The 26,302-nt window shown below is 40.3% G+C and overlaps 1 protein-coding gene across 21 annotated transcripts in view; it reads left to right on the top strand.

Annotated features, from left to right (window-relative positions):
- Nucleotides 1-26,302, top strand: part of KIAA1217 (KIAA1217 ortholog) — a 561,660-nt gene that overhangs the window by 445,449 nt on the left and 89,909 nt on the right. For 20 of the 21 annotated variants that reach the window (XM_066383953.1, XM_066383955.1, XM_066383952.1 and 17 more), the window contains one exon: nt 2,867-2,960. In XM_066383953.1, coding sequence (XP_066240050.1) covers nt 2,867-2,960 — 94 coding nt within the window. Of the gene's footprint in view, nt 1-2,866; nt 2,961-14,562; nt 14,884-26,302 lie in introns of those variants that run through there. The other variant, XM_066383951.1, reaches the window with a different exon arrangement.

Here is a 26,302-nt window from a genome sequence, read left to right as displayed (position 1 = left end):
ATTTCTGGGTCCCGGCACTCTGGGATAGCAGGCAGGCCTGTGTCTTTATTATGGGATTAATGGAAACCACTTTTTAAAAATATGCCTTTAATGCACAGTAAATATAAACTGATAAATATCTAACAATGGCCACAAATGACATACTTAAGCATGTGCCCAGGTGTATGAGTAATTGAGGGCTTTCAAAGTTTGACAGATGCCCTGAGGTGGAGGGTGCTACATCTGTTGCACAACCTTTCCACTTTTAAAAAAACGTGCTTAAATATTCATGGATATCAGAAAATTCATGTTTGTTTTATTAAGATAAATTATTAATCAGGCTGTCACCCAAAAAAAAGGGAATTTACAAAGTGTAAACTTAATCATTAAGTAATCATGTTTAAAGAGTATGTTTGCCGTAATATAACCCCATGTAGATTTTTTTTCCCCATGGACATGGCATTTTACAACTATTCTCTTGAATTTCTGCATTTTGCAGTTAGGGGAATTGAGGGATATGGTTATAATAAAGAAGCATGAAACTAGGCAAAGCCACTTGTGATGATAGAGCTCAAGTCTGATGAGGTTATTCAGAACAACTGGACCCTGCTGCCTTGTAGCCAGTGCAAGAATTTTTATATTACAGTGAGTCACAATATTCTAGAACCTTTCCCAAGCTCAGAGTATTACCAATACTTTATGCATTCTGAGGGAGTATCATTCGATAGCTGCAAAGAGAGAATGAGAGGGAAGACAAAGAGAAACAGGTCCCCATCCAAATTAAGATGATCCTTTCTCATGCAGATTTAGTTGATAAAATAGATGAGAACAGTGTTTGAGAGGAATGATCACTTTAACATTGATAATTTTCAGTCATTATGTTTATATTTGCAAAAACGATGATCTTGTTGATCCTTATGCTGCAGTATTGATAGCCTGGTTTTTTAAAAAAAATCTCATTTAAAATATTTAAGTGGGAGGTCATTGATTTATAAATTTATCTAGAATTTTACTTATTAGTGTTTTGATTTACTTATAAAAGTAAATCTGAAAAAATTTACATGGAGAAAATGTTTTTATTTGATGATAAATATAATGTTTGTGTTAGATACTCACAGGTATGTCCTTTCCAAAGAACTACTCTTATTTTTTTTTCTTTTATGCATAAAATGTCTCAACTAGATTATATTTGAATGGTCAGAGAAATCTTACCATCAACATTATATAGAACCTCCCTCCACCCCCAAAAATGTATCATGTAGATGTTAACTAAAGACAATGGCTTTCATCTAAACCCAGAGACAAATTTTATTTTACATCCTTAATTATTTTTGAAGTGAGAGTGCGCTTGTTAAATTTTGGCTGTTTCATCATTGTGTTGGGTTCTCCGTATTTTCCTTAGGGAAATGCCACAGAGAGCTCAGGTTGAAATGCTGTGTTGTAAATGTTGCCATGGTAAATCCAATCTGGGCCTTTACTGTTGGTTCATCTTGGACAAACAAACACATTTCTAAATTAATCATAAGCCAACTTCATGTATTTTAAATACCTTTAGAATCACACCAAGTTGTTTTTTTTTGTGGCTCAAGTGTGATTTTCAGTTTCTTCATAGCATGACTGTGACTTTACCCTGAAGCCACAGGGTGAGTTCCTTTAGCGAATCCCCACATTCTTACCTTCTGTGAACTCCCTCCTTCATAGTAACCTGGCCCCTTCTAATAACAAGGATTGCGCACTTCCCCCTAAGCTGACTTCTAATGAGCTACTTGAAATCTGGAGCAATCATGCAAGTTTGGGCTAGCCATTGCTTCAAAGCAATTACTGACGGATATTTAAAGGAGGGAAGCAAGACTAGTTCAAGAATTCTCCACTTTGTTTAAAACAAAAACATAACCCAATAATCCTAGTGATTGCAATCAGCCCACAAAATGTGTGGCTGCACCTGGGGGAGAGGAATGCATCTTACTGCACACATTTGCCTAAGCTCACTGCGCAGGCATTGCGAGCACTCACAGTGCAGGTGAGGCTGCACCTGCATGGGTTACCCTTCTGCTGATGAAATCTGAACATGGAGGGAAAAGGGCTCTGTAGACATTCAGATGCTCTTACATAATGTTAAGGTAGGAATTGAGAAAGAGGTGGGACTTCTGTTCTTTGCTGTGGTATGACGGACTCCCCAGCTCATGTACATGCTGGGTTCAGAAGGAGAGACAAACAGGTAGAAGAACTTATCTGCTGCTGTTCATTCTAAATACCCTGCACATTAATTCAACTTGTATGTAGAAGAGTATTTTTAAAAACAAACTGTGGAAGGGGGAAAAAAAAAGGCATTGTAAAGATAGATACTAGTTTTGATCTTTGTGGTACTTTTTTTTTTTTTTTTTTTGGCTGGACTGCAAAGAGATGTTCTTTCTTTTGCTGAAACTGTTTGAAGGGGAAAAAAGTATTTCTTTTGTTTGTGTGTATTCATGAGATAAGCAGAAAACCAGGTGTTTCGGTAAAGTAAGCAATTAAATATTTTAATATTAACCAAATCTCTGAACATATTGTAGATGTTGGAGTTTTATTGTCTCTTAAAGTGTTACCTTTCTTTTTTCAGAATCTTGAAAGAAAGTTCATGCCACCCAATATCTATGGGTGGAGAATGGCACAAATATAATAATACTTTCAGGAGGAACAAAAAGAAGGAAAGAAAAGCTGAAGCCGTTTTTCTATTTCTTATTTCTTTTTGCCTATTCGATGGTAAAAGAACTTTTGTCTAGTTGCTTGTGAACAACAGCTAGATTGTCGGCTGCTATCTTTTACTTGATTCTTATGGGCAGACAAAGAAAATGGCCCAAGTAAGTCTCCTTTTGTCTGCCATAGTTATTGATGTTTTTGATTCCAGGAACATTCAGGACAGATCGCTTCTCAAAGTGTACAACAAGGATCCCGCACATGCATTCAATCACATGCCCAAAACTGTGAACGGAGACATGAGGGTAAGTGTTCCTTTTCTATTTTTAATTTTATTTGCTGGTTCAAACCATCTCCTCTTCTGGTATATGTTCCTGATGTGTAATCATGCCCCACCACCAGGTTTTGAGTATTCTCACCATTCATCTCATCTGATGACGCATCTGTTTCCTGGTAGAGAAAGATATACTGGTCATTTGGGGCAAAGAGATTGGAATAGGGCATCACACACTCCCATTCTTCTCCAGCATGGAGTTAGTTCTCACTCCAAGGGGAACCTAATCATCTTTACATAAAAGATTTCTTGGTCCATAATACTTTAACTGACTCAGAGGATCTCTTCTTATTTTTTCTGCAATTAAAACATAACTGATATACAAACAACAATGGAAAAACCATAAATAATTGTATGTAAAATCTGTTAATGTTATTACATTAGCTATTCCAAGTCCTAACACTTATTAAATTATTTACCTTATAATTCAGTTCTGTGTTATTGTTGCACTGTATTAAATATTATCAAATCTTATCTGAATCATGTTGAGGGCATAGTACAAAAATCTGCATGATTTAGAAAATAAAATTCTCTCAATTTAGATCATCTCAGATTATCCAAATGTCTAAAGTAGACAGAGATGCTTTAGAGAAGAAAAGAGCAGAGAAACTGAAAAGGCAGATTTTAAAACCACATTAATGCAGGGCTGCTAGAAAGGGATTGTGTGTCTAACAATAGTGCTACGTCCTTCTGTAGGAAAAATGGGAGAAAAAAGGAAAGATCAGCTTCTCCAATTGTACCTCCTCCTTCCTCCTCACCCCCACACTCAAATTTAGAAGGTGCTATTTTATATCATCTTTCTGAGGATTAGCACTCGGCTAGATGCTAGAGTTTACCTAGAAAAAAAGTAAATGAATTGGTTTTATTGCCAAAGAAGCCGAGGCCCTGTCTGTCCTTAAGTTGGAGTGGAGTGCCGGAGGGAAGCATCTCTGCTTCCTGACAGCATGTGTTTGTTTTCTGTTGCTACCGTGAGAATTGTCACACATTCAGTGGCTTAAAATGACACAGATTTACTATTTCACAGTCCTGTAGGTCAGACATCCAACATGAGTGGACTAAAATCAAGGGGTCATCCACAGGACGTTGGCTTTCCGTTCTGGAAGCTGAGGAGAGCATTTCCTATTTTTTCCCTCAGCGTTTCAGGGTCACCCCTGTTCATCAGCTCACAGCCTTCTTCCTCCACCATCAGACCCAGGTAGACTGCATCTCTCCGGCCCTGCTGCCATCAACCCATCTCAAACTCTCCCTCCCCACTGCTCAGGACATGTGTGATTGCACGGGGCCTACCTCAGTCTCCAGAATCGTCTTCCTGTTTTAAAGTTAGCTGATTAGCGACCTTAATGCCCCTTTCCCACATAGTCACAGGTTCCAGGGTTTAGGATATAGACATCATTGTTCTGTCTACCACAAAGGATATATAAGTTTAGGACCAAGAAGCCAGGAGTCCAATGGAAAGTACTGGAAGGGTTTCTGTGTAATTCTGGCCTGTAGTGTGAGTGGTGTCATTGTGGGAGCAGAGACCACACTTCTGGAAGAAAAGGTCTCTCACGTACACAACTGCTGCTTTTTTTTTTATGTCAGAAATGATGTGTGATTTGAAGTGAAGGCTATGTGGCGACTTCAGACAGTCTAGGATTTTGAGGTATATTTTTTGCCACTTACCCTCTAAATGTAAACCAGCACCTGGTGAAGACAGTTCAAGCCATGCTAATCAGGAAGCATGGACCGAAGATTACAGAGTGCTTTGTGTTTTATTACTTCATTATTCTCTTTCTTGGTGATGTTCTTAAGAATCTTTGCTCCCTTGGAAATCTTTGTGTTTGCTATATCTAGCCTTTGAACCGGCGTTTCATGGTGCTCAGGGTTCTGTTTCTATTCCATAAAGCCCACACAGGGCTCCCAGAATCGCCTCTGAAAATCTTGTTCATGGCTGGGGAGGACACCTGTTTTAACTCTTGAGCAGATGTGGTACATACATAAGGGGCCGGCAGTGAGGACCGGCAGGATCAAATATTAACCATATGGACAAAGCCTGTTAGAACTCAACTCTTGCTGCGCGTTTCAGTGAAGTGGTTCTGTTTCTACTTTTTGAGGAGACCCTTGCTATCACTTTCTGGGTTGCCCACAGCCTACTTTAGGCAGCAGTTATTTTATATGAAAAAATCTACTCCTGTCTGCAGATGAGGAGAGGATGAACATTCACCATCCAACCTGCTGGAAAACTTTGAGGTTTCAGTGAAGATGACTTAGAAATGGGAAATAGGACACAGTTTAAAAAACTAACCAGGTGTGATTGTGCCTGCAGTTTGTAAGTTGGCCTCATCACAGATTCCAGAAATCAGAAAACAGCACTTGTTCAGCCTCACCTTTTGGGTCCAGAGGTTGGAATGCTCTCTTTTTCCGGATGAACGTTGCTACCTTTCCATCAAAAGAAAGCAGGCTCTGCTGAGCCCTGTCTGCAGCGCAGCTGCATAGCCCCACTGTTTGTGGTGAAGAACAGAAGGAGAGAGCAGAGCAGGACGAATGCTTGTAGACTAAACTGAGCTGTACGGTGGGTGGCAAGGCGCTCCGTCCTCCCTGTGTGTGCAGTGTGCGCATGGCCATGGGGGGCTGTGTAGCTGCACACTGTGTCCACCACGCGCCCCGCACACAATGCCATCCACCTTCGTCCGCTGGCCTGCAGGGGCCGCCCCCCTAACCAGTGCACACACATGGCGTGCACAACACTGGTAGACCACACAGAGAGGGAGCAACAGCAATGCCAAAACTTTGCAGCGGCCTCTGACCCTTTCCTTACACCAGTGGTTCTCAAACATTTTTAAGTTGGGGCACATTTAAGATCCTACAAATAATTGTAGTGCACTATATACAAATTTCTGAGAAATATGTTATAATAATTAAGTCAAATATTAAAGAAAAAATATAAAGTCCAAGCGTGCTTTTATGGTAATTAAATGAAATAAATACGACAAAATTAAATTTATTCTGACATTAAAAAACATTTTTATGTTACATTTCTTGAGTTATGCTTTTTAGAATTCATAAAAAAGGGATTAAAACATAAAAAAATGACAAAAAAAGTTTATCTTTTCATATATATATAGATACATTCCTAGTAAGATTTAGTAAATTCGGCAGGTCCCGGTGCAAATGTGTTAAGTTTTTTCATTCTTGTGTTTATGAGAAACATGAGCTTGATGTGTCTTAGCGATTTCTTCAATGTTTGGGCATATATTTGAAAGACAAACTCTCATGTCCTCATCAATACATTGAATAATTTCTCTCTTTTTACTCTTAATTGTGTTGAGTGCAGAAAACCCCCACCATACATACCATCTTAACTTTACACCAAACAAAGGATAGAAGAAACTTGCATCCAGTCTTTCCGGGGAGCGTGGGGGGTAGTGTAAACAATCCAGCACCACAGCTTAACAGCCTTTTGCAACCTAATCAGGCAAATGAGGTGGGGGTTGGGCGGTCTGTCAGATTACAGCTAATTCTCCACACCTCTGTCCCCCAAATCTAAACTCCAAAAACCCTGTTGGTTTTTTGGTCCCCATCAGGCGCATATTTCTCTGGAATACCATAGGGCGCACCTGGAAATCTTCTAGGGCGCACCAGTGCACCCTGGTGCACACTTTGAGAACCACTGCCTTACACAATGAATTGAATGTCTTGCCTGGGAGAGAAAAGATGAGAGACTCTGGCTCTGATTCAGCCAACTCCCCAGAGCAGTGCAAGGATGGTAGCTGTGTTGCTCAAGAAGCACGTGGGACTAAGGATTAGCTCCAAGGTTGTGAGCACACACGGAATATATGCTTCATGAGGAGAACGTGTCTAGCTGTTCATTTTGCATCTAACTGAGCATTTTTGAGGCCAGGCTATTTAATGAGACTTGTGGTTCTCTGCTGAAACTGTGCACATCTGTCTTCTGATTTTTTCTGTCATGTGGCTTTTGTTTTGTTAGGTTAGATAACAACTTTGATAATTCAGTTTCCATGGTAGTGACCATGTGCTACAGACCCTTTTGCAAAAAAAAATTGTATATGTACTCATGGGTTTGTAATTCACAAATGTACAACTCAAAGAGGAGCCATTCTACCTGACCAGGCAATGGCACAATGGATAGAGCATCAGACTGGGACACAGAGGACCCAGGTTTGAAACCCCAAGGTCACAGGCTTGAGTGTGGGCTCATCTAGTTTGAGCACACCTCACCAACTTGAACCCAAGGTTCAAGCTGCCTTGAGCAAGGGATCACTCGGTCTTCTGTAGCCCCTGGTCAAGGCACATATGAGAAAGCAATCAATGAACAACTAAGGAGCCACAATGAAGAACTGATGATTCTCATCTCTCTCCCTTCCTGTCTGTCTGTCCATATCTGTCTCTGTCATACACACACAAAAATAAATAAATAAAAGAGGTACCATTCCATTGCATGGCTCTTGAAGGATACTGCCAGTGACTTCCTGTCCACCAAACCCCGTGGCTTTTCCACAGTTTGAGGGCTTTTCCACCTGCTCATGCAGTTTGACATTACTTTCCAACATTCTCTGCTCCCATCATTCACTTCTCTCCTTTTTGTATGTCTTTAATTTTTACTTGTATGTAGTTTCCAGATTTTCATTTAGAACATAATCCCCAGAACTGGCCCTGCACCTACATTACTTACTAACACCCAATTCAGCCACTGTCTCCCAGACCTCTTCTATCTGACACTGCATTTGACATTGATGGACGGTCTCCTTAGAAACTTTGGTTTCCCTCACACTGCCATTTTGAAATTCCTGCCTACATCCAGACACACCTCAGCAGCTTTTTTTTTATTTGAGAGAGAGAGAGAGAGAGAGAGAGAGAGATAGGGAAAGAAAGGAAGAGAGATGGGAAGCATTAACTCATAGTTGTAACACTTTAGTTGTTTGTTGATTGCTTTTCATATCTGTCTTGACTGGGGAGCTCCAGCTGAGCCAGAGATTCCTTGCTCAAGCCAGCAACCATGGGGTCAAATGGATGATCCCATGCCCAAGCTGGCGATCCTGTGCTCAAGCCAGTGACCCCATGCTCAAGCTAGATGAGCCTGCACTCAAGCTGATGACCTCGAGGTTTCAAACCTGGGACCTCAGCATCCAGGTCAATGCTCTATTCACTGTGCCGCCATTGGCCAGGCCCACCTCAGTATCTTTCATTCAGTAACTCTTCATCTTCCCCTTGGGCTTTATGGTCCTCAGTGTATTCAGGTGGACATCTCCATTTTGTATATGTGTCTTTTTATTTGCTTTTTTTTGGGGGGGGGGGTATCTGCACCTTTTCACTTGTGATTTTATCTTACAATTGAGTTAACTATTACATTAGTGTGGATGATCCTTGAAACTCTATCCCCAGCTCTGCCATTTCTTAAGAGTTCAAGACCAAATGTTCAACTTCCAGGTTGTTGTCTCTTCATGGGTCATCTTCCAGTGCTTCCAGTGTCTCCTGTTGAAGAAAAAATTCTAATCGTTTTTTCTTCCAAGCCATTTTCCCTCCTGTTTATTTTTTTTATCTTTGTCAGTGATGGTGTGTTTGCATGGTGTGTGTATGTGTGTTTGGAAGGGTGGAGAACATTGATTTAAAAATTTGAATTCGCAGTGAGTCGTCAGTGGCCTGACTCCTGTTTCTCAGTGCATCCCACCACTCACTGGAACCATTCTATGGCACAGGGCCTCTTATGGATACCCCTTCTGCCATGCCTGCACTGCTACTCTGACAATAGCTAACTTTTTGAGCATTTAATAACTACTTTTCTGGGTAATTTTGTTTAATCTTCAAGACAACTTTTGAGGCAGGTATTGGTATAAGCCCTCATATTTATAACTCAGGAAACAGTTGCTTAGGTTTGTTAAGAAACTTGCCCAAGCCAAACTGCTAGAGCATGACAGAGCTGAGATTTGTACTCTGGTTAAGCCCCCTACAAGGCAATGTGCCCATCTAGAGCCACTGCTCTGTTGCTTGGCAACCAAGCTGTTTCAGTACCTGAAGCAAGGGCATGGGCCATCCTCAGCACCCAGGGCCATCTTGCTCAACATTTGAGCCATGGCTGTGGGAGAGGAAGAGAGAGAGGAAAAGAGACAGAGAGAAAGAAGGGGGAGGGGTGGAGAAATAGATGGTCACTTCTCCTGTGTACTCTGAACAGGAATTGAGCCCATTCTCTACTTTTTTAGGATTGAAAATTTCCATAATAAAATGTAACAAAGTAAACATGTGCTTTTAGAGGCCAAATAAAAGACTGCCTACTCCAAGAAGCTTTACCTCTTTTCTGGGGACATGGGGGGTAGGAGGCATTTTGCACATTCTCTTGGTGTTATAATCAAATAATAAATGCATGTTCATCTCACCTCTAAGATTGTAAATTCTCTGAAGGCACAAACATTCTCATATTCATCTTTGTGTCCCTCCAAAAGCCAGTGTGGTGTCTTCCACAGTGTGAATGCAAATTCTTGTTAAGCACAATGCATTGAGTACTATAATGTTAGTGCTACAAATGTTTTGGAATTCATTTTCTGTCTTTAACGAGACCCAACTATAAAAGTATCTCCCTGTTCTCATCACCAGAAATAGTTGTCCTTCTCCTGGTTTATTTTTTATCATATGGATACTCCAAATCTTGTAAGTGATCATTTTCCCTCTTTGTGTTGCTACTCTAAAGCTTAGAATTAAGTTTGTGATCCACCCACAGCAAGCATACAGGCATTCTGCAGTATGTATTTTGTGTGTTGGCTTTGCTCCTGGTCTTGCTTTTTACTTTCCTTCTCTCATGTTCTTTTTGTCAGACATTCCACTGTGACTTCTTTTTGGCAAAATTGTAATTATTTATATGAACTCAAATTTGTGTGGAAGCAGTCAGGATATAAGTAATATTCATTCTATACCATTGTTTTTCTGGACTTAAGATAATAGACTTTGTGTCTACACAGTAGGTAATATGTTAAGTATTTTACATATTATTTAAATTACTCAACAACTCTGCAAAGTAAGTTTTCTGGCTCGATGTTACAGATGATACACCTGAGGCAATGGTGCATCACCTAGGCCCCAACACTGGTAGCGTCAGATGCAGGTTTGGACTCAGTTCTTGCTGACTCTAGATTCAGCCCACAGTCTCACTTTCTTGCTATTTCCATATAAGTTTTGCATGTTTGAAATGATGCTCCTAATATGATTTTAGAACACCTAAAATATCCTTCTAAAATGTTTGTTTCACTTCTTAATTATATTATGGCATCTTTTTGTATTTGTCTTTGTTTTATTCTATTTCCTTCCTTTTAAAGTTTTATTTATTGATTTTAGAGAAACAGAGGAAGGTAGAGAGAAAGGAGAGAAACATGGATTTGTTGTTCCCACTTAATTATGCATTCATTGTTTGATTCTTGTGTGTGCCCTGACTAGGGATCAAACCTACAACCTTGGCATATTGGGATGATGTTCTCACCAACTGAGCTGCCTGGCCAGGACCTCATTCTATTCTCTTCTGACAAGGTTAGAAAGATACCCCACCAAAAAAAGAAAGAAAGAAGTAAGAAAGGGAGGGAGGGAAGAGAAAAAGAGAGAAATAAAGAAAAAAAGAAAGAAAGAAAATTTTAAAAAGGTAAAGAAGAAATATGTGCCTAGTTTGTAATGTCATGGAGCTTTTTTTTGTCCACAGGGCAATGTTCTGGTTGGAAAGAGTTTGAGACTTGGGGAGGGCAGAGGTGAATGGAATAATCCTATAGAAATAAAAGAGAAGAGAATTCCACAGAAGTTGAAGTTTCAGGAACACTCCTAATCTTCTTTTGTTCATTCAAGGTCCTTCCTGACCCAGCCCCCACAGTATTTCCTTCACTCACATAACAGCAGTGACATTAATAACTAATACTCATGATATACTTACTCGAGACCAGGTACTGTGCCATGCATTTTGAAAAATGAGCGTTTTGCTAATTTGATTTTCAAAACAACCCAGTGTGAGAACAATTCTGACTCTCCTCCTGTTTCAGATGTGGCAGCTAAGGATCAGAGAGGTTAGGGACTTGCTCAAATCCACACAGCTTGTCAGAAGTGGAGCTGGACTCAGAGCCAGGCAGGTCAATTCCAGCACTGGCCTTCTGAATCACTCCAGCGGTCACTTCTATCCTTCTCTACACCGCTGTCATCATCGTCACATGGTTGGTGTGCCAGCCACTTTTGAAGACCTGACTCGTCATGTCGTGTCCCCTCACTGCTCTTTTCTTCAAGCCTCACTCACCACTGTTCCTTCTGACTGCTGCAGAACTTCACCTGTCTACCTCCCTCTCACCTGTTCTTGTCTGCATTGTAATTGTTCATGTACACACCTTAAGTTATTTTCTAAACACTGAACTTCTTAGGAAAAAGTCCCTGTATTTCCCTTGGACAATGTCCTGCTTTGAGAAAATTCTCACTAAATGTCTGGATGAAAAGGGGGCTCAGTTCAGCACTTTTTCTAAAACAAGTGTTCAGTTAATGCCTTCTCTACTAAGAGCAGTGCCATGATATATAAATGGAAATGTCTGAGGTTTACAGCATATTCCCTAGTTTATCCCAAAAGTGGTTCCTGGCCAAAATGAGAAATAAGAATGCCTATCTAACCTAACAACATTTTCTATCAACATAATTTTATAGCAGTGAATAGCCCTAAAGTTTAAAATGAGAATAATAGATTTGTCAGATGAAATTAAGTGATTGTCAGAAATGCACACATATCTGCATTTGGGGGGGGGGAGTTAAGTTCCCCTATTGTAGAAAGTAAACAAATCTCCAGCTAGCAAATCAAATAAGAAAGATCTTGTTTCACTGTATTTATAACTCAGTAGGACAGATTTTGCTTTTAGATTGAACTTGGAACTCAATGTTTTAAATACCTCCAAACTTATAAAGTAAGAATGGTTAAACCAGAATAGTTCATCTGATTCCTTTATTGTGAAGTTTCACTGATTCACTCACCCAAACACCATACATTAAGCCACTTATCTGGTGTAGGCTTCTCTGCAAGATTCTGAAGATACAACCTGACCAGACAGTGGTACAGTAGATAGAGCATCAGACTGGGATATGGAGAACCTGGTTTCAAAACCTTGAGGTCGCCAGCTTGAGCGTGGGCTCATCCGGCTTGAGCGCAGGCTCACTAGCTTGAGTGCAGCATTGCTGGCTTGAGCCCAGAGCTCTCTGGCTTGAAGCCCAAGGTTGCTGGCTTGAGCCTAGGGTCGCTGGCTTGAGCAAAAGGCTACTTGCTCTGCTGTAGCCCCCTGGTCAGGGCACATGTGAGAAAGCAATCAATAAACAAGCAATCATCAAACAACTAAGATGTCACAACAAAGAATTGATGCTTCTCATCTCTTTCCCTTCCTGTCTGTCCATCCCTATCTGTCCCTCTCACTGACTCTCTCTCTGTCAAAAAAAAAAAAGATTCTGATACATAGTTGAGCTTTGAACAAAACAGCTTTGAACTGTATGGGTCCACTTAGACGCAGAATTTTTCTTTTTACAGTGCATTATTTTTTTTTTTTTTTTTTTTTTCCATTTTTCTAAAGCTGGAAACAGGGAGAGACAGTCAGACAGACTCCCGCATGCGCCCGACCGGGATCCACCCAGCACGCCCACCATGGGGCGACGCTCTGCCCACCAGGGGGCGATGCTCTGTCCATCCTGGGCGTCGCCATATTGCGACCAGAGCCACTCTAGCGCCTGAGGCAGAGGCCACAGAGCCATCCCCAGCGCCCGGGCCATCTTTGCTCCAATGGAGCCTCGGCTGCGGGAGGGGAAGAGAGAGACAGAGAGGAAGGTGCGGCGGAGGGGTGGAGAAGCAAATGGGCGCTTCTCCTATGTGCCCTGGCCAGGAATCGAACCCGGGTCCTCCGCACGCTAGGCCGACGCTCTACCGCTGAGCCAACCGGCCAGGGCTACAGTGCATTATTATAAATGTATTTCCTCTTCTTGATGGCTTTCTTTTAAAAAATTTGTTAAATTAAATGTATTGGGATGACATTAATAAAGTTACATAGTTTTCAAGTATAAAAATCTATAATACATTATCTGTCTATTGCATTGTGTGTTCAACACTCAAAGTCAAATCTCTCTCCATCACCATATATTTGACCCCCTTTAACTTTTGCTACCTTCCCCCACCTCCTTTTTCCTTTGGTAACAACCATACAGTTGTCTGTGTCTGTGAGTTTTTGTTTGTCTTGTTTGTTTATTTGTTGCTTTTAGTTTCATATCCCACATGTGAGTGAAATCACATGGTTCTTGACATTTTTCGTCTGACTTATTTCTCTTAGCATGATACTCTCAAGGTCCATCCATGTTGTCGCAAATGTCAGTATTTTACCCTTTCTTGTGACTGTGTAATACTCCATTGTACAAAGGAACCAGAAACACACAACAAAGAAAAAGAAAGCCTTTTCAGTAAATGCTGTTGAAAAAATTACAAAACCACATGCAACAGAATGAAACTAGACTGCTGTTTGTCCCCATGAACAAAAATTATTCAAAATGGCTCAAAAACGTAAATATATGACCTGAACCAATAAAATACGTAGAAGAAAATATAGGTACTAAACTTATGGACCTTGGTCTCAAAGAGTATGTTATGAATTTGAGCTCAAAGACAAGGGAAGTAAAAGAAGAAATAAATGAATGTCAATTTTATAACTTTCTTAGTAAGATTTTTTTTCTCTAGCATTATTGTAAGACTATATAGTGTGATACATATAACATATAATACATAATACGTGTTAATCGACTATTTATATCATCAGTAGGCTTCCAGTCAACAGTAGGCTATTAGGAGTTAAGTTTGGGAGGAGCCAAAGGTTAAACATGGATTTTTGACTGTGCAGAGGGTTGGAGCCCCTAATACCCACGTTGTTCAAGAGTCAACTGTAATAGAGACCAAGTTATGGTAACTGCCCTCACAAATTTTACCATCTAATAGATCAGAAAGTCAATAATCAAGAATGATTATTTCCCATGATTTTCACATCAGATCCAGGATATGTGAAATCCTTGCATTCATTCTGTTACTTGCTTGAATTAACAGTATGGAACTCACTTATGTGTGATGGATATAATTATGTCCCTTTGATATCACGTCTGTCTGACCGGCAAAAGATGTTTCTGTTGGAATGAGAAGGAATTACCCTTATTGGGATGAAGTAGCTAAGCAAACACATTTTGATGTGCTGACGATAGAAAACCAAGGCTGTGAGAGATTGATAACAAGGTCACACGATACGGGACAGGGTAGCTGCGCCTGCCTCGCTGCTTCCAGTTAATGCTTTGTTTTATTTTTAAGGAGCAAGAAAGGGTAATATATGCACATCTGATAGGCAGCTTACAAGTGATAGAAATCTCATCTTTTCTGCTGTGTGGCTGCTTGCTTTTCCTCGCATTTATTTTTCCTTTTTGTCATTGAGAGGTTATGACAACATGAGCCATATTGTATTTATAAACATCACGTGTTTCCTTGATATGGCTTGCAGTTTCTGCTAGACGGAACACATGGCAGAAACATTTCTCGTTAGCTCAGCATTGGTTTTACTTATGCTGATTTCCAGGGCAGGAAAATAATGCCTTCCTACTCAGATTTAACTTTCATAGAGTAGAAACAAAACCTCTGAATGTCCGTGAAATAGTTTTAACAAGGGTGGATACTGCTCCTTTAAACCACATATTTTGACTAAAAACTTCCTTCTGTAAAAAAAAAAAAACAAACAACCAAAAAAAAAAAAAACCACCCTCAAGCCTTGCATTCAGTCACCATAAAGACAGGCAGAGCTGGAAGCATTCAAGTGATGTGTGGTTTCAAGATTTCTGCAAGTCTAGAAAGTTTCTTCTAGAAGAAAAAGGTCCACAGATGATGTAAGGTAAGAACTGTGCCTTTATAACAAAAGACAATTTTTGAAAATTTTTTTTGTCATGGCTGTGGTACATTTGCTTGAATTGAGTCAGGTCTTCTGTGCTCAAGTTGATTCAATGAGGAATTAAAATTTTAAGTTTTTATTTTAACTGCTTAAAAGAACACTTCACTGTTATTGGCATTAGTCTTTCCTTAAAATCCATTCTAAATTACATTGGGCTGTCTTCAGCCTATAAATCTTGTCATCTAGTTTCTGTTTGACCTTTTAATTTAGAAAAGGATTTAAATCATCGCACTGCTTGCTAGTACTGATCTCATTGATGTATGTGTTTTATGACAACTGTCAGTGTTTTCTCAAAAACGTCCCCTTGCATTGAGTGTCTTTGACAAACGTGGGAATTTGAAGCTATGGTGCAAATGGGAGGGGGGTAGAGATTAGTATGTGTCCTTTAACATTCTAGGGGAAAATTTTTGGTTTTTTCCTTGTGAAAAACACTTTAAATTTTAAAATAAAAATAGCTCCTTTGTCTTGATTTAGACATTTTAAAAAGATATATCAATTTAAGCTTTATGAATAACATTCAAAACTTCTACAGTTTTACATAACTGATATATTTCTTTTCTATCAGGTTTAATGACTGCCTGAAAAAGTCTTTGGCAGCAATTATATTCACTTGAGAATAACTATTTTCTCTCTCTCTTGCACTAGTTCAGTCACAGTATTTTGCATTTATTTCTTTTACAAGGGTTTGATAAGAACACTGTTCTATTAAATCAATCTGTTTCCTTTTAGAGGTACATGTGTGCATGGGTCTGCTCATCCATACCCTGTGGATATTTTTATCCCAATTTATAGATGAGTTAACATGCACAAGAAGTTGTTTTCCAATGTGGTCTAAATAAGACATATTATTTCCTTTAGTCATCATAGTAACCCTATGGTGGAGGTACTATCCTACCCATTTTAAGATTAGAAAACCAAGGCTGTGAGAGATTAATAACAAGGTCACACATTAGTAAGTAGCAAAGTTGTGAGTCAAACCCAGGCTGAATGTCTCTACAGTTCTTGTTTTAAAACCCTCCACTGCACAGCCTTACCAGGAGCTGAGAGCTTCCAGTCTGGGGTTAGATACAGATAACTAATTTTGAAAGTAATAATCATACATAAATAAGTAACACTTAATTGTCTTCAAGCCAAATTATTTTGTACAATTTTAGATTTTATTTTATTTTTTTAGAGCTGTAGCATCCAAAACCTAGTATCAGACCTGTAGTTATTATTTGGAACCCAGTTCCAGCTTACTCAGAGTGCAATGAAATAGTGAGGACCAGGTAGAGGGGGGCAGCAAAGCACTGTGGGTAAAGTATATGACTCTTTATTGCTTTCTTCGTGGCTTCATGTGCCAGGTCACTCAAACATTTTTCTTGGAACAAGGCAGGGGGCTTATTCGGGAGCTTAGTTTGGATGTGAGAAGGTGTCTTTGTCTGGAGACTGCCCACCCGTGCCTGCCTGCTGTCCTAGGCTTTTAAAAGGAGGCAGACAGAATGAGCATTAAAGAGCACTGAAGGTGAATGGTTCTGGAGTCAGGACAGCTAGCCAAGCCATCTTGAAAACATCTCGTTGCTTTCCTCACCTCCTCCTGAAGACTGAGACATCCCCTCAGCCATGAAACTCTTCTGGTGTCTTGGGCTTCAAGATCAAAGCAACTTGCTCCCAATCCCATTTCTGCAGAAAACCCAGGGCTGGCTAAACAACCAATACAATGGAGAGCTGACTGGAGCAGGACCTCCCCCACCTTCAGCAGCTACTGGGGTGAGCTCCTGAGAGCTCTGTGCCTGGCAAGAAAGTTCAGTGAAGATTTATGCCATACCCTCAGCTTTTTAATATCCAAGCCACACCCCTTTTCTTGGCTGTTATAAATACAGATGTTAGCAGAAATTGACGTTGATGGGGATTGTGTGCCCTGGTATTCTCAGGTTGTATCCCTTGCACCCACGTGCTGTTTCTTCCTGAGGTTTTATTTCCATCTCCGCTGTGAGTCCTCATCAGGATGGCCTGCACTGTAGGAGTTTGTTTCCTGTGGTGTCAGCATGAGCTACCTCAGGTCCCAGACCTGCCCTGCAGAGGGCTTCCCAGTAACTGTTCTCATTTCTTTTTATTCAGTGAGAGGAGGGGAGGCAGAGACAGACTCCTGCATGCACCCTGACCAGGATCCACCCAGCCAGCCCACTAGGGGGTGATGCTCTGCCCATTTGGGGCGTTGCTCTATTGCTCAGCAACCGAGCTCTTCTTAGCACCCGAGACAGAGACTATGGAGCCATCCTCAATGCCCGAAGCCAACTCACTTTAATTGAGCCATGGTTGTAGGAGGGGAAGAGAGAGAGAGAGAGAGAGAGAGAGAGAGAGAGGCGATAGGGTGTAGGGATGGAGAAGCAGATGGCTGCTTCTCCTATGTGCCCTGACTGGGAATCAAACCCAGGATATCTACACGCCCGGTCAATGCTCTACCACTGAGCCAACCAGCCAGGGCCCCGTTCTTTACTTTATACTTTTTCTAAAATTTCAGGTGAGCATGTGTTACTTTAATGTAAATTTGGGCAAAAACACATTTTCTTTTTTTTTTGAAGAGAAAAAAATGTTTGTAAGATAAATATTGCCTGGTGGTAAGCCTTGCTTTTCCCTGTGGAGTTAGTGATGTGTTGCTTACATGTAATGTGCAAGAGTGACAGTGTCTGCTCCTGAAGACCCGGTGCTGGCTGCTGTGCATTTGTGACTAGGAGATGTGCCTGGCCTGTGTCATTGGTGCTCACTCAGGAAACTGGCCTGACTTATTTGGAATCAGGACTGTAGGGGTGGAAAGAAGGTCTTAAGCATTATCTCTTCTAAACCTTTCACCTGTCAGTTGCAACCCAGGAGGCCTACCATGGTTTGTATGACTTGGTGAAGACCATAGAATAAAGAAGTGACACAAATAAGACTGGAGCCCAGGCCCACCGGCCCCTCATACTAGCCTTTTGTCCATGTTCAAGGCTCCCCGGTTCTTGTTCTCACCCCCTCAAGGTTGGTTTTCTTGACGGATTCAGGCAAACACTATACATTTGACTTCTCAGCCATCCAGGGTTGCCGTTGAGTATGGCCAGGTCTCATTCACCATCCAGATAGCAGCACAACACTGCTGTGTGACCAGAGCTCATTAATTAGACATGCATGGGCCTGGTCCAAAAATAAATGGATTTCTGAACAAATCAAATTTATATTATTCAATGTTTTATTGAAGGAGAATGAACCATCATGTCAACTGAAAAACAGCAGCTGCTTCAAATTATGAGCTACTTTGAATAAAACAATATTGGCTTAAAAGTGTTGTGTAGTGTTAGAGTGTTATTTTCGAAAGTCAGCCTCTTTGCTAAGACAAATAGCTCCTACAGTAACTCTATTTGAAACTTTAATATATTGCTATTTAAACTACTTTCAAGACTTTTTTTTTTTTCACTTGGAGCCAATGGTTTTAAGTGGCACATAAAGAAATGGGATTTTAAATTTTAATAATTATATAATATCATTTTAATGAGTATTGGAAAGATAACTGGTGCCAAGAACTTTGTCATAACTAAGTAAAAAAATGCCCATTTAAAATTGACTTAAAAGCATCACAAGCACATTTGGTATGAGGGGATGGCAGAAAGGGTGGCAGTATCTTGTTATTGAGTGAAATGTAGAAATCAAGACTTTCTGACAAAACCAAAGTTGGGCGTTCATGGACAGGACAGAGTCAAACATCACTGAAGATCATGCATTCGAAACAATGAACCGTTCTGACATCAGCATCAAGTTGAATTCTTGTTTGAGAATTCTCAAGAACTTCAGCATCTTGTTATTTGGCACAAAAGAGGAGCTGTTTGCTCAACCATTTCTGTGCAGATTTATTGATTTAAGGCCTCTCCTGATATAAAATGTGAATATCCAATTTGCCATTCAAGCCAGAGGACCCTTCTCATAGTTCAGGAAGCACTAACACACTCCATATTCCTGAAATATAGAAAATATGTTTCACTCGGTTGATTGACTCATGCCCTCGATTTCTCTTCATTATTTTCTTCTCCTGTGAAATCAAAGGCCATTCTTTACCCTGTTCTGATTTAACTTTTTGAACTTGTTGCTTTTCATTTGCCCTTGATATAGGAGGAAGAGCAATGAGATATGGTAACAATGTCAGTGACGAGGTAGTTCAGAAACTTCAGGGACCTGGTCTGCAGGGTTTGAACTCCCATACGTGTTTTCTCTGAAACACACTGCCAAGTGGGAGGTGTCACAGTCAGGTTCTGAGAGCCGCTCGAGAAGGCGGTCTGGTGCCACTTCTAAGGAGGGAGGTGACTATAGATAAGGTGACCAATCGTCCTCCTTTAGGGAGGACAGTCCTTCTTTTATAAGTTCCATCCTCCCTCGAAAGTGCCCTCCTACATGTCCTCCTTTTTGATATTGGAAGACTAATCTGTAAATTTCCATATTCGATCAATGCAGAGTTGATCCACTGTGTGTGATGTGACATATTTGTATCTAAATGAGTACTTTTTTCTTACAGTTATTATTAAAAATTAATAGGCATGTAAGCATAATTACAATATAAAATAGTACAAATGTTTTTATTATGCATTTATCATATTATAGTGTATTATTGTTGCAATGCATAAAATGTTTCTTTTATTTATGATATTGTTTTCTTCCATTTATTTTTGTCCTCCTTTTCATTGTAAAAAAGTTGGTCACCTTACTATATAGAACATTCGGTAGATGGTTGACCCATTACCATGGGGACAGAGGGAACTTGCTAGATGCATATCTACAAAGTGTGGATGCCATTTTGCTTGCTTTAAAATTAAGCAAATTTAAAAATGTATTCTTTTTTTAGCAGCTGTGTAACTGCAAAACAAAATGAAAAAATATTCTCCAATGCAGTGCATATTATTCACCAGATATCTTCAGGGTGCAGATCTAATGCTTCAGAAATTTGCTGCCGATTTTACTGTTATATATATATTTAGACTAAAGAGCCTATTAGCTTGTGACCTGGGAGAACCTTGCCTTCTCATGAAAATGAGAAACGTGCCACTGTTGGCAACTTAAGGCTATAATTATGCTAATCTGACCATTTTAAGACTGAAATATGTTGTTTTAAAATGTGCCTGTATTTTTATTATTTGCAGCAATGATCTTGAAGAAATTCAGTGAAATGCTAATAAGTTTCTATTCAGTATCACTGTGACTACAGCATAACAATGAGTCAGATGTGGTCTTTTGATATTTTTAATTTTGGCAGGGAATTTGGATCTCCAGAATTGTACTCGTGTACATAGTACATCTTAATATAAAAACTACCAAAACATTTTTAATTTTAAAGTAGAAGCAGTGACTATGTGCAAGGCTGTCTTGACATGTATGTTCAGTATCAAAACATTTCTACATTTCTATTAAATCATCACATTTGGCTACACAGTCCCCCCACCTACCCCACCCCCCACACACAAATAATTATTTTTTTGAGCAATACCACAGATAAATGTTTTTCTATTGAGAACTAAAGCACAAAGATCACTATTTAATTATTATTATTATTTTTTTTTTTTTTTGTATTTTTCTGAAGCTGGAAATGGGGAGAGACAGTCAGACAGACTCCCGCATGCGCCCGACCGGGATCCACCCGGCACGCCCACCAGGGGCAATGCTCTGCCCCTCCGGGGCATCGCTCTTTTGCGACCAGAGCCACTCCAGCACCTGGGGCAGAGGCCAAGGAGCCATCCCCAGCGCCCGGGCCATCTTTGCTCCAATGGAGCCTTGGCTGCGGGAGGGGAAGAGAGAGACAGAGAGGAAGGGGGGGGGGGTGGAGAAGCAAATGGGCGCTTCTCCTATGTGCCCTGGTCGGGAATCGAACCCGGGTCCCCCGCACGCCAGGCCGATGCTCTACCGCTGAGCCAACTGGCCAGGGCCAAGATCACTATTTTTAATACAAAGATGGGACAGGACTAGAACGGACAATATAATTGCAATTCTGAGAGCATTCAAAAACTTGTCCGTAGCTAATTGTTTTGCCTTTCTTACCAACCAAAACTTTTCTTCTGTCCCCGGGCAGGTCATGCACAGATGCTCTGTTCACTCCTAAAGAGGTTCTCCCAGATGATAAACTAGGAGGGGAAGGACATGTGGCTAACTGCCACCCCTATAATATTTTATAGATAATTGGTATTTGAACGTACTTGTCATACCAGTATAAAGTGGATGGGAAGTCTTTCATCCAGCCTGATCTGGGTTCGGAATTGCCAATTCATTTGGGAATGAGAACAAGTAAAAAAGCACCTTCTTGGGTGTGAATCTGTGCAGGTGATTGGACTTTTCCCCCCGAGGAGGACGCTTTGGAATACCACACAGCACTATGTTCTTGGTCTGGCTGTGTTCAGAGCCTCCATTCCTTTGTGAGCTCTGGTAACTCGTAAAGGGAGCATGCCATCCTCTTCATCCTCTTGTGAATATAGAGGTGCATACTGTCCATTCCATTCATTTTGTTCTCACAAGTCATTGAATGAGCCCATGAATGTTTGTCAGTGATTTTAATAACAACACATGGTAATCCCACTTTTCTGCATGCAAAGGCATATAAGAATAATTAGCTCAAGTGACATCTGCAGCACGCAGGAGGGTAAGTGCAGAAGGTATTACTGGACCAACTCATCAGCAGAGCCTCAGAAAAATGCAGTGGTGGGACCACAGTCACAGCCAGGAGATCACAGCCAAGGAAGTCCTCAGAAGGAGGACTCACGTCTTTTCATTCATAATCCAGAGCTCAGCCCACCATACCCGCCTTCCCTGGGCATCGAGGTGGGGAGGAGTGCTGATTAAAGAGATGATTAAGCCCTTTTTAAAAACTGGAAACTAATTTGTAGACTTGATCACATTGAAGGAGAACTTGAGAGTTGAGGGTCATTGGAATCAAGCTGTTTTCTCCTTGCCCTAATTTTAAGAAACTCCCTTCATCTGTTTATTGATCCCATATCTTCTTGCCCTCTCTTGGAGGATTTTTTCCCTAATGTTGCTTTTCAAAAAGGTGCAGAAAAGTAAGAGAATGGTATAATATAGAGAAGAAGAAAAAGAAGAAGAAGGAGAAGAAAGGCTGGATCGGACAGTGGGGGAAAATGAGCTACTTTGGGGTCAGTCTGGAGCTTGTCTGTCTTTGCAGAGAACTGACAGCTCTCACTGCTGATCATGAACTTCCAAAGGCACTTCCCAGACCCCAAAAGGTTTTCTTCCCCTGCCTCACCTGCTGGGTGGCAAAGGATTCTTCCCATTGGGGCAGTGTTTTGGGGAGGCCAGCTAGACCATGCCTGCCCCTTGCTGGCAGTGGGCATTTTGTCATATGGACTGCTGACTTCTCCTTTGCATGAATTCACTGGACTGGTGTTGTAACATACCATACCCCAGATTCTGAAAGGCACCGTACCTCACTCCATTGGGTTTTAGTAGAGACACCCAGTCCAGATGAAGTTTGAAGAGTTTATTGAAGGAGGATATTTGTTAAATATGCCCACCACATATGGCTGTCATGGGGCATAGCAGACCCAAATTGTGTGTACCAAGTATATTTCAGAGGCTGGTTATATACCCTTTGACTACATACAGGTTGGGGAGGCATGACAGCATGACAAGATTAACTTTTAACAAGATTTACACTACATTTAACAAGATTAACATTTGAAAAGATTACGTTAAGAAAATTAACATTTGACAAGATTACAATAACAGGATTAACATTTGTCCAGGGGATTTACAAAGTAAATTAAAACTTTCAAGGTAATACAATCAAAGACATTCACAATTCCTTTTAGTATCTGTCTTCTCTTCTCCTTTGCCTAGAGGTACACGTTAATCTCAGGATTCCAGGAAGGGAGGAAGAGAGGGAGAACTAAGATCAGTGTAGGGTGGTGTGTAAATTTTGTCTCTTATTGAAAGCAAAAGGGAGTTCTTTAGATAGCCTTAATCCTTTCAGACAACTTAAAACCAAATGACCCTAGTCGTCCTTGTAAGTCAGGAGACTTCTATATTCCTTTTTCTCCATTTTCCAAAGAAAGGACAGGAAAGTCTGACCTTTTCCTCCTAGAATATCAATATTAATTTTGCAGCTTTTTGGTACCTTACAACGTTCCCCACTGGTTTTATATCCTAAGTCAAATCTTTGACTTAATTTACTGAAAAGCATGAGGCTGTTGTGGAGGGATATTAACTTATAACATGTAACAGATATTTAACAGACAGCATTAATAGCAATACAGTTCACTAAAGAATCAAATGTTACTGATCAATTTCTTATAAACTGCACAAACCTTTTGCAACTTACATAGAACTAATTGGCTTTTATAACAATTTACTTTTAGTCAGAACTCTTAATTTTAAAACCTTTAATCTTTAGTGGCAATTAGGTTGACTTTCTTTTTACCCTAGTTTCCCTTTTCCCAAAGTCTGATTAAAAAGGGAGTCCTTAGTAAGTTTCTTCATTCTTCAGTCATATGTAGACCAACCTGCTTCCATACTATCCTTCTACCTTTGCAGCAGTGGGAATTGTCAACATTACAGTGTGTGGACCCATCCACATGAAAGTCAGTCTCTGGGTGATGTACTGGATCACCTGGCAATGTTGGAAGCGCCTCTTGGACAGTCTTTTGAACAGCTTGCTGTATAACCTGTAAACCCTGCAAGTACTGGGAATATTCCTTTTCTCTTGCCAAAATTTTTTTCTAATTTGGTTTTGAATAAACCTTTGGTAATAAGAGTCCCAGAACCCCACTGGTTTTGATTGGCATTTTTCTATTCATTTGAATTCCTGATTCCTATATTCTGATTTTGAGGTAGACTGGAAAGATATAAAATAAAAAATAGAATCCAAATAGCTAATGTTAACAAATACTATAACAAGTGTCCTAATACAATAAAGTGACCAAAGCCACTAGATTATTAAGCAAAGTTCTAACTAATACAACAGGATTTAAAATAAAATTCTCACAGTCTCAAATGTTCTTAACATGTTAACGTAATTTCACTAAGTCTATATTGACACCATCACTGCTTTATATTATTTGCAATTGTAATTCAATTTTATTTCAGTTTGAGAAATGTCCCAAAGAGGAGTCATCACATATGCAGGAAAAGTCTATAAGGCACTGGAGTTGTGGTCACATTCCACACTGTTTAGTTAAAGTCTTAAGTCCTAATGACCACTGCTTTTAACTGAAATTAGGAGCAGATTTCAGCCAAAAATAAACATGGGGCATCAAGACAAGAGGAATAAAGGAGACACTATACATTAAATAAAGCAACAGAGATGAGACTGTCAGTACCCACAGTAGAGATCTTTGAGGGATAAATAAAACTCAAATATTCAGGCAAGGCATAGTAAATGGCCCTTGTGTTCACAAGAAATGAGATCAGTTTACCTGCTACTTGGAAGAAATTCCCTAGGCTCATCCATGGTGACGTGAGATGGGGCCAACAGCCCTGGGCACCTTTTTAGCCTCCAGCGGCAAGTCCCAGCATGCTAGGCAAGGTCAGATCACAGGTAGCTGGACTGGGGCAGGAAGAGACTGAACCCTCCCTCTGCAGAGCAAGGGGGCAGCTTACCTTCTCATGTCCCTTTTTTCCACAGCAAAGGCATGTCCCTGGTGGGGGCCAAGAAGCCTGGCAGGTTTAGCTCAATGACCTTTCTTTTCCACTCTTGAAGCAGGGCCCTGATGGAATCATATGAAGCCCCTTTGGGGCATTGGAGCCTTTAAGGGCGTATGCCAAGAACTGGTATTTTCCTGATCTCTTTTGGGCTCTATTTTCTTTTTCTGTTACTATCTTGGTCATTATAGACTTTAAAAGTCATGCTCAGAAGATCTCACTGAGGGGCTTGAGAGCCCTTTTCTGTCTATATAAACTTTTGGAAAAAGACAAAAACAGCGTTATTAGCTGGATCAAATAAAAGAGGTAAAAGCTTGCAGGAGGAACAGATTTGGTGTCTCCTTTAAAATTTCAGAGTCTCTCTGCTACTGAATAACTCAGTACATTAGCATTCAAAAGAAATTTTTAACAATACTGTTTCAAAATGATAATAAACTAAACACTACATAAAAAGACATTATCAACAATTATTACATATTTTCTAAATATTCAAACCAAGATTTTAACATCACAGGGCTATGAAATAGCAGATTAACAAAAGACCTTTGAATATATACATTTTTAACATGAAAAATATTTTTTTTATTTATTCATTTTAGAGAGGAGAGAGAGGGAAATAGAGAGAGACAGAGAGAGAGAGGAGAGACAGAGAGAAGGGGGGAGGAGCTGGAAGCATCAACTCCCATATGTGCCTTGACCAGGCAAGCCCAGGGTTTCAAACCGGTGACCTCAGCATTTCCAGGTCGACGCTTTATCCACTGCGCCACCACAGGTCAGGCAACATGAAAAATATTTTTACACAACAGGGAACCTTGGTACAAAAAGGAAGTCTTTTGGATTTGGCAGGCTATATAATTCTATATTCCTTATTACTAGTACAATTTTAGTACAGTTTACAATAAGAGTATTGTAAACTACTACCCCAATGAATTATTGATTGAGAAAAATAAGGAATGGTCAAAATGCATTCACTATTTTATAACTATTCAGTTAGCAAAGAGATACTAATTTTCTTTTGATCCAGTAACTTACACTATTAAGTCAACATGAGGGGCGGGATGCCTGGGATTCTTGGTGCCCAAGGGGGTACTATTATGGCTAAAGCAGTGGGTCTCCCGCATGAATCCCATGCCTCCCATATCAGATAACAGTCGTGCCACATGAAGGAACTGGGAAAGGGTAGGGGAAACTTGGAGAGGAGAGAGTCCCATGGGAGAGAGTCGGAACCCTTCTCCCAGTGCTAGTTTTGTTCATTTTACATTTATTTTCCCTTCTATAACTTTCTACACATCAGTGGAGGGCAATTAGCCATTAATCCTAACCCATGGAGGGCTCATAGGACCCCTATGTCCTAGGGAGGAGAAGGGGAGAGGTAGCTGGAGGGCCTGTCTCTGATACTCCCATTCCCTATAATCCTGTTACTTATGATCCCGGTACCCCTTCTGGAATGTCCTGATAATTCTATCCTGTATAATCCTTTTACTCATGATCCCATCACTCATTCTGGACTGTCCTGATAACCCCATTTTCTATAACCCTATTAGTTATAATCCCATTACTTATTCTGGAATTGCAATTCATTTCAAAGAACTGATAACCAGCAAGGTCCACACTCATGATTTGTTAATTTTTAAATCCTTTTACCTGGCCCTGTTCTTTTTCTTTTTCTATGATTTTTCTAAAGCAAAGTTCCAATTTTTAATACTATTCCTACCCTGTATTT

Source organism: Saccopteryx leptura, chromosome 5 (genome assembly GCF_036850995.1).
Source record: "Saccopteryx leptura isolate mSacLep1 chromosome 5, mSacLep1_pri_phased_curated, whole genome shotgun sequence".
Classification (NCBI taxonomy): Eukaryota; Metazoa; Chordata; class Mammalia; order Chiroptera; family Emballonuridae; genus Saccopteryx; species Saccopteryx leptura.
Note: the sequence above shows the minus strand (reverse complement) of the source record. Positions and strands in the feature narration are given on the sequence as shown.